Raw genomic sequence first — 20,571 nt, 5'->3', positions numbered from 1 at the left:
TCGGTAACGGCCAAAATCGGCCGTTACCGCTCGGTAAATGGCCTCAAACGGCCACCTACATCTGGCCCTTGAACCTTTGGCCACGAGGCCAAACTCAGATGTGTGGAGTGGATGCATCAGTTCACTGAGCCACCAGATCTTGCGTGGTAGCTTGGTGATCATGAGTTTGTAACCCGCCTAGGTAACCAAGCCTTTCATCCTTCTAACGTGACAACCATAAATCGAGAATGGTAACATATTGTAAGCCACATTTATGGCCAAGCCACACAGCGCAGCAAGTCACCTTGCTGTGCTGCACTGGATGACTGTGAAAGGGCAGGAATATGTTGTATTTAAGGCAATATGGTGCACGCATGTCTTTTCTCCTACGCTGGTGCCCTTTTGGCTGCCTAGCGCCAACACAAGTGCTCTCTCGCCATGGTGCAAGGGTGCCCCTGCTTTGCATGCAGGATTGTTTTTGTGCAGGAAGGAGCCCTTTCCTGCACAAAAAACCCTGGGAGGCAAATTCCTCTTTCTATGCGTCATAAGAATGTAGCACAAATAGAAAGAGGAAAGAAAATAGGAGAAATAGAGATATTCCGCTAGGAAGGTGCAAGATTTTGGCGCTTTTTCAGGTTCACAAGTTCTTGTAAATCTAGGAATGCGTCAAAAACCATGGGAGTTACACGGGAGCACCCATGCAATGCCCATGGGATGCCTTACCAGAGAAAAGTAACTCAATGCAGCGATTTGCTCTGTGTTGCTTTGCTCCAGATCTTTGGAGCCGTTCAGAGTCATGAAAAGTGGCTTTGCGTGGCGTGGCTTCAAAAATCTGTCTTAAGGTTTGCATCATTCTTGAACCGTGTTGCGTGGTGCAAGAGCGATGTAAACAGCCTCATAAATAGCCCCTTTGTTGATAGTTCCTAAAAATAGCAGATGTACTATATAATCAACAAGGCATTGTTATTGCAACTACATCAAAAGATCAGTGTATCTACTGAAGATTTGGACACCATCTAAATTATGAACAAACATTAGTAAGGGGGTATTGCATTTACACTGATTTCAAAAGCTAAAATTCAATCTTTTCCAACACAAGTGGCATGCTCCTCCAAGAACACAGGGCTACAGGATATCTTCACCTTATGAAATTCCAGAGCAGCCTTCCAATACCTAATGCTCACCACATTTTATCCTCATGGTTTATGTTGATATGATTCTTCTGAAACCTTGGTATTGTTGTATTTTCATCCCACGGCTGCATGATTAGGGGTGCTAGGAATGCAAGAACCACCCCCTTTGTTAGCATGCTCCAGACCTTGATACAGAAGACACAGAAAACAGATTTTGTTTAGAAATCCAGCTCAATTGCCTTATCCTGTAAATTCATTTCAGGGTTTGCCTTTCACCAACACTCTCCACAAAATTTCAGCAAAGAACCACTCACACATTGCTCTCATTTTCTTAGATTGTTTTATATGCGTAGGATTAATCTAAATTCAACTTGTAAACAATGAATCTATAATCTGTTTTAGATCTTGCTTACAGAGAGCTTTTAGATTTGGGTCAGCTCAATGCATATCAATGGTTGGCTGTTTTGGCAACTTCCTCTGATTGCTTTGTATTTTATGGATTCCCTTCCTCTTCGTGTGTTTGTCCCTCCCTTGGAGCATTAATTCTTTACCACCCTTTGGACAGTGGTACAATGAAACTTGAGGGGGCCCCCCTCTGGACTCAATCAGGAGCTCTCAGGACCGGGTACTGTGCTATGGGGCCCCTCCCGCACCGCGAGGGCTGCAGTAGCCTATTTTATGACACAGTCTTTGGACTTGATGACTTTTATCTTTTCACTGTTTCTGTTCCTTGGACTCCCCTTTCTTGTGCATTTAACACTCAATGGGAGTGCATGTGTTTTCTTGTTCTGCCGTCTCTTCCCCCTGTGTGCAGCTTCAGCTTTCACACCCCCTCATCCTGCTTTCTACATGGTGCCCTTTACTCCTCAGGCTTGTTCATTGCTTCTCTCATCATTCCCTGTTCTGTCTGGCTTTTTTTTATTTCAACAATGACCACCTCAATACTCCCCACCCCTCCCTGCTCACAGCCACCACAAGTTGGAGGCATTTAGATGCTTATCATGAGCTCCTCTGTTGGTCTCCTTCCCCTCCCTTTCATACTTGGGGGCATATTATCAAGGACGGTGTTAAAATTATTGCAGATTTACCGGCAGGAAACTGCCGCTAAAGCGGCGATAATGGCTTGATATATGCCCTTGTGAATTCCCATAGAAGCCCATGTTCTGGTGTGAACCTGGGCTTCTATTGTAATTCTCTACGGCATATTATCAAGCCCATTATCACCGCTTTAGCGGCAGTTTCCTGTCGCTAAGCGGCAATAATCTTAACTTCGTCCTTGATAATATGCCCTCAAGTTTTTATATAATATATACTCCCCTAGCAAATGCGTTACTCTCTTGCACCCCCTGCTTGGCGCTCACCTTCCATTGCCTCCACTGCCTCTCTTGTCTCCTTTCGCTCCAATTGACTTTGCCAATGCTAGATGCTTTATAATGCACCAGCACTGGCAAAGCAAACAGGGTGATCTGCCATGCTAAAAGTATAGAAACAATGGTGCATATTACCAAGCAATAGCGATAATTATCGCTATTGCTTGGTTAGCGGGAAAAAATATCGCCGAGTACCGAGGATTTTTACCGCTGAGATACCTTGATATTATCAAGGTTTATCTCAAAAGCAGTAAAAATCCTGCGAAATGCATGAATATCGCTGAAAAATCAGCGATATTCATGCATTATCGTGACAATGCTCTTAGCCATGTTATCCACCTTACATTGGATAACATGGCTAAGAACTGCTTTTAGCAGGCGTTAGCTTTTGGAGATATTCGAGCTTAGCGCGAATATTTCCAAAAGTTGTTAATAGGAGTTAAAGATGTTAGCGACTGTTTTCAGTCGCTAACATCTTGGCACGCCCACTTTGCATGTCATTAGCGATAATTATCGCTGATATGCAAAGTGGACCCCTAAATGCCCGCTATCGCCTACAAGCTGTCGCTAACTGGTGTTAGCGACAGCTTGGTAATAGGGCGATAAAATTATCGCCGCATTAGCGGGAAAAAGTCCCGCTAATGCGGCGGTAATGCCCTTGGTAATATGCCCCAATGTTTTCTATACTTTCAAAATGACTGCCACAACATGGCGATGCATCGTGGCTTTCATCTGTAAGCTATAGAAAACTCTGGGCCATATTATCAAGCAGGGGCGATATATTATCGCCGCTTTTATCGGCAGGAAACTGCTGCTAAAGCGGCGATAATGGGTTTGAGAATATGCTCTTGTGAATTCCCATAGAAGCCCAGGTTCTGGTGTTAACCTGGGCTTCTATGGGAATTCACAAGGGCATATTATCAAGCCCATTATCACCGCTTTAGCGGCAGTCTCCTGCGTATAAAAGCAGCGATAATGTATCGCCCTTTCTTAATAATATGGCCCTTTGTTCTGCATACTTTCTACACTCTCCATATGGCTGCTCTGATGCATCACAAAGTGATGACGTGTCATCACACTGCATAATGCAACATGGCGGCCTTCTTCAGAGCATAAAATGTATAGAAAAGAATGTTTGCAATGAGGTGGCCATCTAGTAAGTACAGAAAACAATGGTTTCCACAGAATTAGAGTGGCTGATCATCACTATTGGCTTTGCGAATGGCGGTGCATGTAAAAGCATCCGGCATTGCAAAGCTAATAACGGCACACACAAAGCATTGGCAAAGCAAGACATATTGGCTTTGCCAATTCTTGTGTATTCTGGAATCAACATAGCTGATATTCTCTGTTAAATGCAGCATTTGTGCTCGTTCAGAAATGTTGTTTTAGTTTCAGCCCTTCTTTATATGCACAGCAGGCAACTCTCTAAAAAAATAAAAATATACAACAATATATAAGGACCAAACTTGTCTTCCTGTAATACACTCCCCTTGTCGTGTACTATGAAAAAGCATTATTCTGCCATTTTTATAGTATCACTCATGAGTGCCCCATCCTAGACTCCTTCCCCTAATGTTTAATAACCTCACATAACATGCGCCGCTCATATATGAACCATCATCCATCACATCATAAAACATCAAGTCACTTCTAAGACTAAACAGCAGCTAAACCCAAAATACATCAAAATGAGCAACAATCCAGGTATTTGTTTTAACCATAAGGAACTGAGTATTCAGCTCTCATATCTAAAATGCTTCTTCTCACCTTTATAGTCCACCAGAGGGTTCTTCTCCTCTAGGGTCATTGCCAATTAATTCAAATACAACAAAAGTAAACAGCAGCATGGTGTATATGTGCTCGACAAGGTACCTTGCTGTTAGTATCTTCTTATCACTACGCTTGTTGGCAGTGGCGGGACGTCGCCCCACTGACCAAATTGTTATTATCATTTTAGTTTTCCATTTTCATCAGTGGTTATCGGGTCAGGGTAGGGTGGGGAACATCCTTTACAACGCAACTTTTACCACGCAGTGCCTTTACGACGCAACTTTTACAACGCAAACCATTACAACGCATTGTGCTGGGGGGCGCTCTAGGATAGGGAATAGGTTTAATGTATTATCCAACACCTTCCCTACTATCCAGGGGGACTGGAGTTGGAATAGTAAATTAAACTATTCACTATCCAGCGCCCCAAAGCACTATGCGTTGTAAAGGCATGCGTTGTAAAAACCGCGTTGTAAAGGCATGCGTGGTAAAAGCATGCGTTGTAACGTCATACATCCGGGTAGGGTTGGTCAGAGCAGGGGGGTGCGCACAACTGCTTGGCCGGCCCTCTTTGGCCGGGCAAACAGTATTGCACACTGTGCATCTTCCCCACCAGGCTGCATTACACAGTCCGGTGAGGAACATGCAAAGACTCTATTCCCTGCCTGAGAACCGAATCACGGCGCTCTGACCAATCACAATGCTGCATTTCAGCGCTGTGCCATTTTTAAAACGCAGTTTATGTCTGAAACTTAAAAGCAGCTTTTTGTCATTTAGCAATACATAAATCTATTGAGACAGAAAATGACGGAGGACAGAGGAGAGGCGGTGGACGGACGTTACAGGAAAGTTTTTTTTTCTCTTTTTGTCGTCTCTCCCACCTGCCTCACCACACGGGTTTGGTAGCAGCCACTACTGCTTGTTGGACTTCGATCTCCACCAATATTTTTCAGGTCATTAATCCCTCTGTTTCAAAATCTGACCAATATACCTCCAGCAGAGGCAAATCTGCTTCTCCTGTCTTTATAATACATAGAGGCTTGGACACTGGTAAAATGCAAACAGGGCAAGACCCAGAGCTTTTGCCTTCCAATTTTCTGACTCTAAACGTCTAAAATGATTTTCTCAGACACAGCATTGGCTTAACTTCCTTCTTCGTGGACGAGAGACCATGAACCTGGTTCCTATCTTTTATGCCAACAAATACTTCTTTGAACTGGACTCTCAACATTTGCCTTTGCTTCACATTACCATTTACAGGCACAACATAGCGCACAATGATGGAACATTTTATTTTTGTAGCTAGTCCACATCCTTATCCACACTATACAGGGAGCGATGGTTGACACGTGAACACCAAATGTGGTATGGTGCCACTTCTTATTTATGACTTAATCTTTCTCAGGGGATATTTCTTAGTCTTTGCATTATTTCTTCCAATAATTTCATCATACTTTATTTTTATTTATTTATTTTATTTATTTGAGAGTTTTATATAGCGCTGGCTAGACCCGGAGGTATCAGAGCGCTTTACTTAAGGTTCCATAGAAAGTACAAAATTACATCAGTTACACGTTACATCACCTACTAGAATTCTTTTTTTTTTTCAAGAGAGTAGGAGACGAAATAAATGGAGATTAGAAGGGTAAGGGGGTATAGATAAATATATGCGACACATTAAAGAGTGAGAAGGGGAGACAAATAGAGCGGATAGGGGGAGAGGAGGAGTGAAAAGGGAGAGGAGAGGTAGACGGTAGGAGAGACGAAGGGAAAATCTGCCCAATGACCGACTGGGTAGGTGACGGCCGAGGAGGGAATCCACAGCCAGTCTCCCCTTTAGCTCTCAAGGTAGCTCCCCAACTTCTCTTTCCCATGCCACCATTAAAGTTATGAGTTCAGTGCTACCATGACTGTATCTTGACATCATTTCAGAATCCCTCAGTTTTCCAATATGACACTCTACCTTCTTGTCATAGACCCTTGCTGCTGTTAGCTATACTCTCAGAGGAGAAAGGTGTGGCAGCTGTTAAGGCAAATTTTGAAATATTGGTGAGGAACAGGCACACACAATAGCAATATTAACAGAAAACAAAAAGTAAACAATTGAATGTTGCAGTATCAATCCCCAAAATATTGACCTACAAATAGAATGTGACCATAATATTGCCTCCTGAAATAGTGACAAGGCAAGTGTATATTCAATATTAATATATTACTAGACAATAGTTATAATTGTAAAGGCAGGAAACAAAAACGAAAGTGGATTCTGTCACAGGGATTACAAGGTACTGGAGAGAAAAAGCCAGAAGCAATTGAGAGCTTTAGCAAAGTCAATATAGCAACAAGAAAGCTGCAGCAGAACTCACACACATAACAATATACATTTAATACAGCATTGAGTAACGCCCTACTTGCCAATCCATGATGGGAAGTGCTATCACATGAAAGAACCTGAGGGGCACATTTACCCATTTTTCACGCAGCGCAATGCAGCAAGTCACCTTGCTGCTCTGCGCGAAAGGGAAATGACAAGAATGTGCCAAAGTTAACAGAATCTGGTACAATCCTCTCGTTTCCCTGTGCTGGCACACTCTTGGCTGCTTAGCGCCTATGCAGGAACCCTTCTACCAATGTACAAGGGTGCCTGCGTTGCAAACAGGGCTGTTTTTGTGCAGGAAGGAACACCTTTCTGCACAAAAACAATCCTCTGGGGCATTTTCCTCTAAGCACTCACAGAGAGAGGAAAAAACGAGGAGCAATAAAGATATTTCTCCTTTTTACTCCTCTCGTATCATTTTGATGCATTTCCAGGTCTTCCAGTAATGGTAAATCTGAGAATGCGCCAACATCCATGGGTGAATGCGTGGGAACACCCATGCTCCACCCATGGAAGGCCTTTCTGGGGAACAGTAAGTGATTTGCGCTGCGTTGCGTTACTCTAGTTTATCAAGCCGTGCTGAGCCACTCAAGGTGGCCTTGCGTGACTTGATAAATCTTACTTTAGTGTTGCCTCTCCCTTTTCCCTTCCTTGCATGGCGCAAGGACAACACAACACATTGGTAAATATGCCTCCAAGTGATCCTGCAAAGAGTGTCCAGCGAGCGCCATGATAAGAACAAAACAAAAACAATCACAGAGTCTGATGAACGCAAATCCTCAAATACCACCCCAAGCAGCAGTCTAAGGCAACAATAGTATAGAGTGACCGAAAAAACAACATAGCTCTGCAGAAATACACATCAGCAAAGTTTTGGCAATACCCAACTACAACTACAACAAAACAAAGGTAGCAAATTGTGTTAAGGGAAACAGCTGACATAAAACAATTGCTTCTGGGTGTTGCTAAAACACAGCCCACAACATCAAAGTCATGCAGCACATAAACACCTGGAACCAGGATTACCAGTTCATGCAAAACAGGTACAAATAAATAAACTGGAGCAGAAGAGTTCAATCAGACATGGCTAGGGAAGGTCACTCTTTTCATAAGCCTTGGAGAGACCTTATCCAGAAGATCGATCACACAGTCTGTGTTCATCCTAGATGTGCCTACCGCTGAACCTTACTGACACATATTTTAATGATAGAGAAAAACTAGATTCAAAAGTGGATTCACTATCTGGAATTAGACGTTTGCAATTTTGATCTGAATTGTGGACTTGATTTCATTGACTTTAATCGGTTCTGTCAAAGCATGAAGACTTCAGCAGCATTTAGGGAATGTGACATTTCACAAACACCCACAGTGCACACTACTGTTTCCATTAAATACCTGCAAAGTTTTTACAGAATTTATACTCCTGCACTGTTGGTTCTAAAACCTGCACTGTTCACCACTGCTTATAATGCATTTCTTCTCTCCCAAAACACAAACCTATGATCACGAGGCCTTATGTCTGACACTATTAGCGGGGCCTCAAGCCAGACAAGACTACTGGGCAACAGCTATGGTAGTTGAGGTAATTTGCCCACAGTGTCCTTGGGGCATTCCTACTTGAATCTGCAAAGTGGGTCATGTACAGCCCTTTCTACCTTTGACTCTTAGGGTAGTGAGGGCAAACAGCCAAAGACTTTTTATGGAAGCAGTGTGGGGGCCAAGAGCAAAGACCTCAACAGTCAACCAACAGACACAATAATTAAGTCATTCTTCACTTAACTTTATTATAGCAACTAAACAGGAATACTCCACAATAAAATAGGGATCAGATACAAGATTCTAATTGCAACTACGAGGCCTAGTATAGCTTTTAACCAGCTACTGTGCCCTCTTCCCATTCTAGATGTTGTACGGTCTAAAGCTCTTCGATGCTAGTCATAGGCACAAGTGCAGTTAATTTGATCCCACTCACTCGTTTCAGTTTGCACTTTAGTTCAAGAGTTTATACACAAATGAAAGGCATTGTTCAGGCAACAGCCATGCTCCCACTGCAAAATTGAACCTGGATTATGTTCTCGTGTGGGGCCCCATTACCTGCGTTTGCTTTCACTGTCAGCCGGTGTTGGCAGGCACTCTTAAGGATGGCTCTTTCAGTCTGGGACTGTAATTGTGGCGAGGGAGCAGCATGGCATTAGAGGGCACCCCTCCAAGCAGATGCAGCCTTAAGGCCAAGATCTGACAGGTGCTTGATTTGCAGCGGGTTAGCACAGGGTTGTGCTTATTTGGGCAGTCGCGGCCTCCACACCAGGTTCACTTGGGGGTTGTGCTTCTTATAGCAGGTATGGCCTTCAGGCTGTGACCAGTACCTGCTTTGGGGGTGACAACAACTCCTCCTTGGGATTCTATCGAAAGTTGGGAAGCAGTAGCATCAAGCTATTGGGCAATACAGGGGGGCCGGGCAGCACAGATGACTGCTGGGCGTGTTTTCTGTATGTGATCCAGTGCACCCAGTGCATTGGCCGCATTGGGAGACCTGAAGATCCCTTACAGCACGGGTCAACTTAGTCTTTGCTCCCAAAGTCAGTCAAAAACGTATGGATGATCCTCACGCCAGGAACAATGCTGGCCTCTCCTCATTGAGAGTCTCTCCTGCAGGTTCAGGCAATCTCCTTCACTTTCTGAGCGAGCAGGCTGGCAGGCTTCCATGTGCTCGAAAAACCTTTAGCTTCACGTATAAACACAAGTATGTGACGTTCTGTAAAGTAGTCTGTTATGAGGTTCACAATGAGCCACTATTTATGTCGCCCTCAGCTAAACCAAAGGAGGATCCTTTTCAGGATGCACGGACCATCACCCATCAAGATGGCTTGTTTCATCACCGGGTTATGCTCTACGCTGTTCTAACACCTTACCTGACATAGCACCTTCATGAATGCAACACAACATATGTTTGGTGCATAGTTAGCCATCACTATGATGCATATACAATCTTAACCCTGGACATGTCACAAGCACTGGTGTACCTTATTAATATTAGATGATGCAATATAAGTGCAGGTAGCATAATATAACATAACATGCTTTACGAGGAATGTAAAGTACTTCATCATTGACTATATATTCAGGCTGTCGGTCACTACCACATGGCGGCAGAGACATAACGTCTTAACTTCTCAGCTCTGCTGCTGGTTGTGAGGTTTGTTGGGGAGTTCTATTCACACTTGGTTTCAATCAGTCCAAACCCCTGGCCTTCACTATGCCGTGGGAAAGTAAATATTTTGATGACTGATAATTAGATCCAGATTTATCTCAGTGGATAACTGAATATTGGCCAATGGTGTACTTGTGTAACCTTAAGAATGGGCCCTGCTATTGTTTTGCTTACATCATCGCAGTGGTTTTGTAAGAAAAAGCCACAATAGTAATAAAAATAACAGCCACCACCTGTCAAGAAGTGGTCGCTTCTTCCTCTGTTTATTATTACTATGCTGGAAGACAATACACTGTGTTTTATTATTCATGTAAGATAGAAGTCTTAGTTTCTCGAGTTAAAGAAGGATTTATTGTCTACAGTTGTAAGGATCATCACTCTGCCTCTCACTGCGATCGCTCCAGACACCCAGTTCAGCTGAAGGTCTGGAACCCCATTAGAGAGACACCCTTGCAATAGAATGCCCCAGCAGCATTCCAACAATTCAAGAGATATACAAAACAGAGTAAATCACGAACATATAACACACCGATCGTTCATTTACATAGCAAAACACAAAGGAATTATATACATTTAGGAAAAAGACCACAACAGACGAAAATGAAACAAACACACATTTGCCCTCACACACATGGGTACCAGGCCACACAACACAAATAACAAGACAGGCAGGAAATGAACAAGAAAATAAAAGTCTAAATACGAAGAGACAATGAAAAAAGAACTTATTGAAAAAGTTAAATGCCTCTTGAACGAAAGAAAACATTAGATACCTGAAACGTCTCATGACAGGATATAGTAACTGCCCTCATCTTCCACAACCTCACTCTCTTCACCCCTCAGCTGCAAATCAGGGTATTCTCTGTCAAAGTGCTGCAGACCACAACCTCCATCACCACCATCCAAATAGTGTCACCACTAGATGTGAGTGTCCCAGATGTCCCTGGTTGCACCCCATCGCTTGCCGAGGTAACAGAATTCCCACCTTCAAGACACCCATCACCTGCCCTTGACCCCAACACAGGTGAGCCATCACCACCCAGACCCTAGGAAGAATTCAACTGGTCATGAAGATCCCACTCTAGTCCCCCTAGCACCTTGGCCACATTCCATTTATTCCACCAGTTCCCATTTTCCACTCTGAATGCTTGGAAACTTGACTCACCGTTGTCTTGGGGTAAAATTTAGAAACAGATTTTTTGGTATCAACGGGTCTCCTAACTCTGACCTTCTCTCCCACACAAAAAATCTACAATGTACACCCTTTTTAGGTTAGCATACCTGTTCCTGCTCCTCTCTTGAGTTATCTTGACCTTTATCCAATCAACTCCAGGAATACTTTTGCCAATCTTGATTTCTTTGAGGAGCTGTCACAGCGACAATTCATTCGGTGAATGTCTTCTGCACAACATTACAAAAGGTGTCTTTGATCATGTGGTTCACCGTCTCAACCATGTCATTCTCCTGGGGCCTCACAGGGCAGTGGTGAGATGCCTGACACCTAACTTCTTCAAACAAATATCCATATAATGAGAAACAAACAGGACTCCATTGACTATTACCGAGAATCATTGAACATCTTCACTGTGAAATAATTGCCTGAGTAAGACAATGAGATTATGCATGTTGAGCTCCCTCATGAACCTATAAGAAATCCACTTGTGACAGTCAACTATTATCAAGATAAACCTCTTACCCTCATTCAATTCACCATTTGAGGTAATAAAGTCTATGCTTAGCTTCTCCCACGGATTCTCAGGCAGCTCAACTGGGCAAAGTGATACACTGTGCATACACAAAGATGTCTGCAGCCACACATTCCCTGCATCTACTCACAAAATCCTCAACTTCTGCCTCCACGGCGGGCAACCTATAATACAACCTCAACCTTTGTTTTGTACCTGTGACTCCCACATGACCACAATGGACTAACCTCAAAATCCACCATTTGCCTCAATACAGCCCTAATCCACTGGCATCCACAGTAACTGTGGAAGGGAACTCATCCCAAAAAGGTTGTAGGGATGGTGTGTTGATAATGAAAGATTTTAACATGCGAAAAGCATCAATTTGTTCCTGTTTCCACACAGAGTTCACCCAACTTCTTAACAATTTTCTCTATAGTTATGTGTGTAGTACATAATTCTCAACAAATCTTGAATAATATTCACATACGCCCAGAAACCACCTTAACTGGTCCTTATCTGTGGGAGAAAGACATTTATTAATACCTCTATTGAGATCTTCTTCAGGCATAATACCCATAGCAGAAATCTTATGGCCCAAATTCTCCACCTCCTCCAACATACATTTCCAATTCTCTTCCTTCACGGTTATCCATGATCTTCTAATATGCCTATGACACTATTAAGCTTTTGTAGATGAGAATTAAACGACTCAGAGCAAATCAAGATGTCATCTTGATAAGCCAACACTCCGCTTTCCTCACCCAAAAGGTGGTGTATCAATTTCTGAAATACTGAAACTGCAGAGGCTAGGCCAAACAGCATGCATAAAAAGCAGAAAGCACAGAAAGGAGTGTTGAATGCTGTCAAGAAGCGAGAACTTTCACTGAGTTCAACCTTATGATAAGCCAACACTCCGCTTACCTCACCCAAAAGGTGGTGTATCAATTTCTGAAATACTGAAGCTGCAGAGGCTAGGCCAAACAGCATGCATAAAAAGCAGAAAGCACAGAAAGGAGTGTTGAACGCGGTCAGGAAGCGAGAACTTTCACTGAGTTCAACCTTATGATAAGCAGCTCTTAGATCTAGTGCTGCAAAAATGTTCACTCCCCCCAATTGCGCCGACATCTCCTGAATTTTTGGCAAAGGAAAGCAATCAACTTGAATGTGCTTGTTTAAAGATCTGAGATCAATACACAGTTTGAGATCGCTTGTCTTTTTTAGGTCTACAACTATTGGTGAAATTAACTGTGATGAGTCCAGAGGCTCAATGCACCCTACCTGCACAATTTATCCAAATGAACCTTCAGCTTACTTCTGATACTCAGAGTACATTGGCAACCCTATACATTACACAAATGGCATCAAGATTTAGAATAATTTTGTGTTCGAATGCTCTTACCACCCCTCATCTGTACTCAAATACAGTCCTGTGTCTGTCCAAAACCTCTGATGGTGAAAACACTTCCTAATCAACCTTTTTCACCAAGGATATGGGATGAGTAGTTTCTGGCCTAAGAGTAGGTATGGGCGGAAAATCCGTTTCGCTCGCGGATTTTGCGGATTTTCGGGAAATTCGCAATCCGCGAGATTCGCGAATCTCCCGCAAAATCCGCGAGCAGCGGATTTTGCTCGCACTGCTCGCACTGTTCGCGTGAGTTCGCGGCTTCCCAGTACAACTTCGCGCCCCGCGAATAAGTGCTAAATTGCAGAAATACGATCTTAGCAAAACTGAAACTACTTGCCAGGTTCAAAAGTTCAGGCTCATCATTAGTAGCCATTTCCTGTAGTGCTTCCTGAGGGGCCCCTCCAGAGTTCAGTTGCCAGTTGCAACTATTGTGTGACCCTGCTCTGAACCTCAGAATAGTTACACATATGCCACAAAGGTCCTGAATTACAGCTAAGGGAGACAAGCAGGAGCCAGGCTGGAAGTTAAAATCCATTAAGCAGCCCCTAATTCATTATTGTCAGTTGGGGCAGGGCAGGTGTTGTAACTAATTTTGCAACAATGAAAGCACTTAGCAAGTGCAAAAGATCACTAATCAGGGCGCACTAAGGAAGCAGGTGCCAGCTAAAAAAATATTCTGTGACACATTAATCAGCCCCAAATTAATTCAGGTCACTTGAGGCAGGGAAGGTGTGCTTTGCTTTGCCGAAAATAATGTACACTGGACAACCAGAGGGTGTGGTGATGAAACAGAGGGTGGCATGGGTGGGCCAGAGGGTGGCATGAGTAGTCAGAGAGTGGCAGTGGTGATAGAGAGTGGCAGTGATGAAGAAGAGTGTCCCAAACAGGCTGGACACGTAGAAACAACAAGTTCGCAAAACTTGCGACCCGACAGGTAAGTTCGCAAATTGCGAAATTGTAAAAACCCTCGCGAACTGGCAGAAACACGGGCGAACACACAAAAAAAAAAATCTGCAAATTCGCGGGAATTCGCGGATTTTGCGGATTGCGAGTTCGCAAATCCGCAAAATTCGCGAACGCGAGATCCGCAAAATTCGCCCATGCTTACCTAAGAGCCATCCCAAATGTGCCCTGGTCTCTCCACCCCAAAATGTCATACCCTCTTTTTGCTACATAGACTTTAGAATTGATCACTCTGTCTTTGTACCTAATGTTTTACGAAAATATCCCATATTTTCAATTTCTTGCCCACCAAAAGCTATTGTACAGATATCTGAGGGTAATAAATCAACCTGTTTGTATTCTTGATCATACAATTTGTCAGATACTATAGTTATGGGTGATCCTGAATCTACTGCGACTCCCAAATTCAACTTGTCAATTTTGATCACACATAAACGATCCCCCTTGCTCTCCGATTTCTCTCTCTCCAACACCATATTAAACAGACAATATCCCACTAACAGATAACACCAATCTCTTTTTCCTTTCTAATTCTTCCAAATGTTTGATTGATACATATTCATCTTGGCCATTTACACAAACAACGTTTTGAATATTCCTGCAATCTCTTGCAAAATGTCTAGTCTTTTTGCACTTTAGACATACTTTGCAGGACAGTTTCTGGAGTGGGCCATGTGACTCTTGGAGCTGCGTCTAAAACAAACCCCTGAAGAGTTAGATGAGCTTCTGTCAGTCCTCCTTGATCTCAGACATAGACTTATCTCTGAGGGCTATGGCATTTATATTCTGAATCAGCCCTTGCTTAGATTTAGGCAGTTGATTCTGCCATAGGCCTTTAAATGTCTTTCGCGATTTCCAACATTTCATCAAGAATAGGTTTCTACAACATAAAATCAGTTTCTGGATTCTGTTATCAAAGCAGTTAACTACTATTTGTCTCTCAAGTAGTGGTCAATTGGACTTATGAATTCACAAGTGGTTGCTAAGACTCATGGTCCCGATTCACAAAGATAAAGTTAGACAAAAGTCTAACCTAACGACTTTGGATATTCACAAAGGGCATTTACTAATCGTAATTGCACTTTGTGAATACCGAAAGTCGAACTTTACATCTTTCAGTATCCACAAAGGCCATTTACTATGAGTAAATGCCCTTTGTGAATACAGAAAGCCGTAAAGTTAGACTTTTGTCTCACTTTAACTTTGTGAATCGGGCCCTTAAGTTCTGCTAAAAAGTTATCCATGGAGTGATGTGAAAACTGGTTCAGAGTGAAGAACTTGTGTCTTTCCAGGATTACACTTGGGTCTTCCTTAAAATTGTGTTCTAGTCTCTTCAAAGCCTCTGTAAAAACAACCCATTCAACTGAAGGGGTGGGAATTAGTGGTTGGTGGTCAAAAATCCTCTGACCCTGTGTGCTGAAACAGTTACACAGTAGGGCCCTTTTGCTCGCAGCATTACAATTGACTTACTTAATGGCCAGTAGATAACCCTTGAAAGTTCTATACCATTTTTATCATTTTATTCTGGTAAAAATAAAACAGGAAGATTGGCACGTTGCATGTTTCTAATAGGTGGTATTCACACTTACAATCACTTGATCTTCAAATTTGCAACAGTGTTCCTTGTAAATGATAAAAGAGGCTAACAAATCCAATAGCAGGAGCTTCTGAGCCTACAGCCAATCAGCAAAAGGGAAGAGGGGCCAATCTCAGGGAGGAACAGAAAAGCCAATCAGCAGAGAAGGTTAATGAAAAGCAAAGCAGCTTCCAGCTTAGACAGCAGTCAATCCTTGCAATCAGCTAGGTGTGTGTCAAGGTACCTGCTATTCTGACTTTCCTGTTCTCCTGCACCATGTGGAGGAGAGTGTAGAGGAGAAACGTGTTAAAACAAAAATAGGGCTCCCTGTGGTGACACGCTCTCTATGCTGGGCTTCTAAGCTTGAGTGTCGCACCAGTCCTTAAGTGTAGGCCGCACGAAGGGAGGCACGTGAGGAGCATTTCTTGCAGCGGCGAGCAGGCTTTGTCCTTGATCTTCTGCAATCATGCGTTGCGCGAGCTCCTGCACACAATGCCTGCCCTCGCTGAGTTCTAAAGCTCGAGCACAGCGAGATTGGCTCCTTTCCTTAGCGCCTGACTCAACCGCCACCCTATCAAGGTATGGCTGATAATTATGAAATGTTGATTAATATGCCGCACTTACCCTGAAGTACAGAAATTAAAGCAATCTGCAACCTGCAGGCTGTAGGTAGCAGACAGAAGGCAGTCAGAAGAGTAATGAGAGGTGAGATTCTGATTCTCCATAAACTTGGTGCCAAAACATGCTGTAGTATTCATGGAAGACAGGAGTCTTAGATCCTTGAGTTGACAACCAATTTATTCTCTTCAGTTGTAAGAATCAGCCCTCTGCATCTCCCAGCGATCACCCTAGACACCCACTGCAACTGACAGCCTGGGACCCTGATAGAGAGACACCCTGGCAATAGAATCCCCAACACCATTCCAGCAATTAAAGGGATATACAAAACAGAGTAAATCTCAAACCCATAACACACTGCCATAGAGAATCTCTCCTCAATCCCTCACATCTACCTATTGGTAAGAGAATTCCTGCCACCCCTCGAACAAAAGCTGTAGCAATGCAGCAACCAGAGAAACAACAGCCTCAGTACACAACTAGAATAGATGAAAACAGTTGGACTGGTGTACTTCCCAGAGTAATAATGAAAGGTTTTTTATCTACAGCTTCAACATTGTTTTTTTTTCCTCTAAGTGTTGTAAATAACAGGTAACACTCTCACGCAATGTAATGGTACTTAATGTATTGACCTCAGACGGATGCAAGCACAGGACTGCAGGTCATAGCAGATGTCAGCCATAGTTGTTTTAATCACTTCGCCATCTTGCCTGACACTAGACAATAGCCTGGGCCTGAGGGCTATTAAAAGACTAGACATAGTAATCTCCAGGTATTGAAAACATTTTAATCGTATGAATGAAAAAAATAGTGTAGCACAATCAGCTACTCAAAATTGAGTGTCGTGGATGTCCTGGCGCTGCCAATGAGGAGAAATAGAGAAGAGAGAGTGAGATAGGCAATCATTGGCTAAACAGAAAGGTTTTTACAGCTTTGCGAAATTAAGATTCAATTCCTATGCTTCTGAGCTGAAAGGGGAGGAGGTTCTAGATTTTGGCAGTACATGCCAAAAAAGAGGTCCCACCACGTCTAGCTTTTTTGAAGAGGGGAATTGGTATGAGGTGGGCCTTATTGGAACGTAGATTTCTGCTGAGCTTGTACTCTGAAATGTTATTGTTCAGATAACTAGGGCCGGTGTTATGCAAGGCCCTGTGTGCTAGAGTAAGTGCTTTAAAGGTGATCTTTTTAGTGACAGGGAGCCAGTGCAATTTGATGAGAAAGGGTGAAGTGGGGGTGCATTTTCACAGATCAAAAAGAAGGCCATATTTTGGACCACCTGTAGTCGTCAGATTAAATATGCAGGTAGAACCTAGATATAAGGTATTTGCGTAGTACAGCTGAGAGTGAAAGAATTTATGCGACACAGTGCCGCGAGGCAAGTTGCTGTGCTGCGTTGCATGAATATGAGGGAGCTGAAGAGTGCTATATTTACAAAGACATGGCGTTTTTCATCTCTCTCTTAGCGCTCGCAGGCTTGAGGTTGCCTAGCACCAATGCAGGCCCCCCCTCGCCATGCTGCAAAGGTGCCTGTGATACGTGCAGGATTGTTTTTGTGCAGGTACCTTCCTGCACAAAAACAATCCAAAGAGGCATTTTCCTCTTTCAATGCTTGATGCATAATGCTTCTCTCTGCAATAAGCATACTGATTTCATGCAATTCTAGCTGTAGAAACCTTAGTAAATCTGGAATTGCGTGAAATCCTTGAGTCAATGCACAAGAATGCCAATGAACCATCTAAGGAACACCTACAACTATGAAATGTAAAGCAAGGCAGTTGCTTTCTTTCGAAGCCAGACAAGGCCACATGCATGGTTTTGTAAATCCCAAATAAACTTTTGTGTTGTCTCGCATCACTTTATGCAAAGCACTGGTAACGCAAAGACTTAGTAAATTTGGGCCCATGTGCCTTAACCCCTCCCCTGCTGGTGGCGGAACCACTCCGTCATCAGCCGCGGTCGCGCTGTGCTGATGACGGAGCGGTTCCGTCACGGCCCGCTCGGCACGCCTGCGCGGATTCCACGCCTGCGCTGAGCGGGCGGGACCGTGACGAAACCGCTCCGTCATGAGCACAGCGTAACCGCGGCTGGTGACGAAGCAGTTCCGTCACCAGCATGGGCGCGCCGCACGGCCCCTCGCCGCCTTAGCACTGCGGTGGAATAACCGTCTCAGTGAAGGGGTTAAAGGTGGAAATACACTGCAATGCAAACAGTGGCTTTCATCCCAAGGATGGTTCGCACACACCAAAAGTGCTTTAATTGTGCTTGGTCCTGCCCCTCTGATCAGCTTGCCTTGATGGCAGAAACTTAGTAGCACTTATATGTGTATCCTGGAAGGTGTTGAGGTATCTCATCTGATAAATATCGTTAACACAGAGGGCCTGATTACGAGTTTGGTGGTGCGTGAGCAGACCGCCACGCCGGCGGCCTGCTCCCGCACCGCCAAACCTGTGTGGCCACCACATTACGAGTTTCATCGTGACAGGCGGGCTTTTTTCGGCAGTCCCATGGAGATGCCTCTAAAAATGGGCACTGCAATGAAATTGCCAAAAAAGGTCCATCATGGCATGGACTGTAAAGCCCATGCTGTGCAGGAACTGGGGTGCACGCACATAGGAGGGCACATTTTGTGCCCCCCTGCATGCATCCCCAGGCAAATGGGTAATATTTCAGGACCGCCAGACTTTTCATGGATGAAAGACCTCCATGACATCGTTAGCGGTCCTGAAACTCATAATATGCTTGGCAGTACTGCAGCAGCAACACCAACATATTACTGAAGCCCTGACTGACCCGCCCCCGCCAGGGAACAGCGATTCCCTGGCGGTGCTGCGGTGCAATGGCGGTCGGTCTGCCAAAGTTGGGGTCATTAATTCATCAATCTGTAAAATCTAGTCATGTTTTCAGATTGCCCAAGTGTGCAAATAATATCCTCTGAAATTCATTCTGTGTCAGTAGGCCTGATATATTTTCTTTGGGGGGATCCTGAAGACCTGACTGGATTTTACTCTTGAGCGGGTCATAGAAACCCAGGCTGATTACATACAATTGGACCCCTGTAGAAGGCCTGGAGGAACCTAGAACGAGGGTGTGTAATCTGGGGAAACCGAGGGCAACCAGGTGGGTGCAGAAAGTTGCCTCAATCACCCACAATACTCAGCCACCTCACCTGCAAATTTCTTGACCAGCTGCGAGTGCCTTCAATCTCTCTATGAATGTGCAGCTTCACACTGGGTGTGGGTGGGACATGACTGTAATGGCATGCCTATATACAGCAAGGTATTAATTATGCGTTTTTTTGTATTTCAGTGAATTCTTACAAACGGGCAGAAGAGTCATTTCCAGAGAAGATTTATGAGCCCTGGGAGATTTTCGAGGGTAAGTCTGACTGATGTTTAACTGAGAGATTTAGGTTTTCTGAATCCGCTTCAGTGCTTCGCATCAGAAATCATTGACAGTAAATTTAAAGGAAAATAGAGAAAACATATGATAGTAAAATACATCTCAATGTTGTCAGTCCCAACTATAGTTTTGGTCTCTCTATTTGGGACACACACGCCCTTGCGAAGCATTTCATACTGTGATGCTAACCAGTAGAGGAGCAGAAATAACACAGGCTGGCTGCGAGCTGTAAACTGAAGCAAACTATATACAGAGTACACCAGAGCTCACTAGAAAGCAAGGTCAGACACACTTCCTACAGACAAAACAGAAAGAATCCTACAGTTACTTATTTCATTTGCCAGAGCTAGTTGTCCCAAAATGGATTCCCACCTGCTCACTCATTCTAGAATTCATTGGCTCCTGGTTCCTGACTCCCTTCCATCTTCTGCACCTTCATGACTTGTGATAAAGGCTTAGGGACTAGGATAAACCAGTGCAACCATTCTACTTTTAGCACAACAGTAGCCTATTTATTTATTTATTTTTTAAACTTATATGGCGCAAACAGCTACCCAAAAAGGGTTTCCCGGCGCCTAAGAGCACAGCAGCATGGATGAAATAATATAACAGAGGTCGTTCAAGGTTACTGATCGAACAACCAGGTCTTTCTCTCTTTGCGGAACCTGGAGAGACTTCCCTCCTTTCGTATGTGAAGTGGTAGTGAGTTCCAGATAGTGGGACCCTGGTGGGCAAAGGATCTTCCTCCCATCCTGGAGAGCTTGAATCTAGGTACACAGAACTTTTCTGCTGATTGGGACCGTAAGTTTAGCCTAGTGCAAGGTCCTCCAGTGTTTCGATCCAAATTGGATAGTGCCTCCGTAAAGACCGCTCAATATGAGGATCCTCCCTAAGGAGCTCATCCTTTCCCTGGCCCGGCATGCCCTCCTCCTAAGAAACAACTGACAATCTGCCTGAGATACTCCCAGAACTCGTCTTGACTCCGATACTTCCTTCAGACTATCACTCAATCATACAACATCACACAAAACGGGACTGATTACGATCTTGGCGGATGGGTTACTCCGTCACAACGGTGA

General features: G+C 43.8%; 1 protein-coding gene across 1 annotated transcript in view; it reads left to right on the top strand.

Moving 5' to 3' along the window:
• Positions 1-20,571, top strand: part of VSTM4 (V-set and transmembrane domain containing 4) — a 123,110-nt gene that overhangs the window by 50,108 nt on the left and 52,431 nt on the right. Inside the window, exon 3 of the mRNA XM_086920089.1 lies at positions 19,400-19,468. Coding sequence (XP_086776215.1) covers positions 19,400-19,468 — 69 coding nt within the window. The remainder of the gene's footprint in view (positions 1-19,399; positions 19,469-20,571) is intronic.

The sequence above is a fragment of the Lissotriton vulgaris genome, chromosome 5 (genome assembly GCF_964263255.1).
Source record: "Lissotriton vulgaris chromosome 5, aLisVul1.2, whole genome shotgun sequence".
NCBI classification, from domain to species: domain Eukaryota; kingdom Metazoa; phylum Chordata; class Amphibia; order Caudata; family Salamandridae; genus Lissotriton; species Lissotriton vulgaris.
The sequence above is the reverse complement of the archived record's forward strand: the minus strand, read 5'-3'. Positions and strand labels throughout refer to the sequence as shown.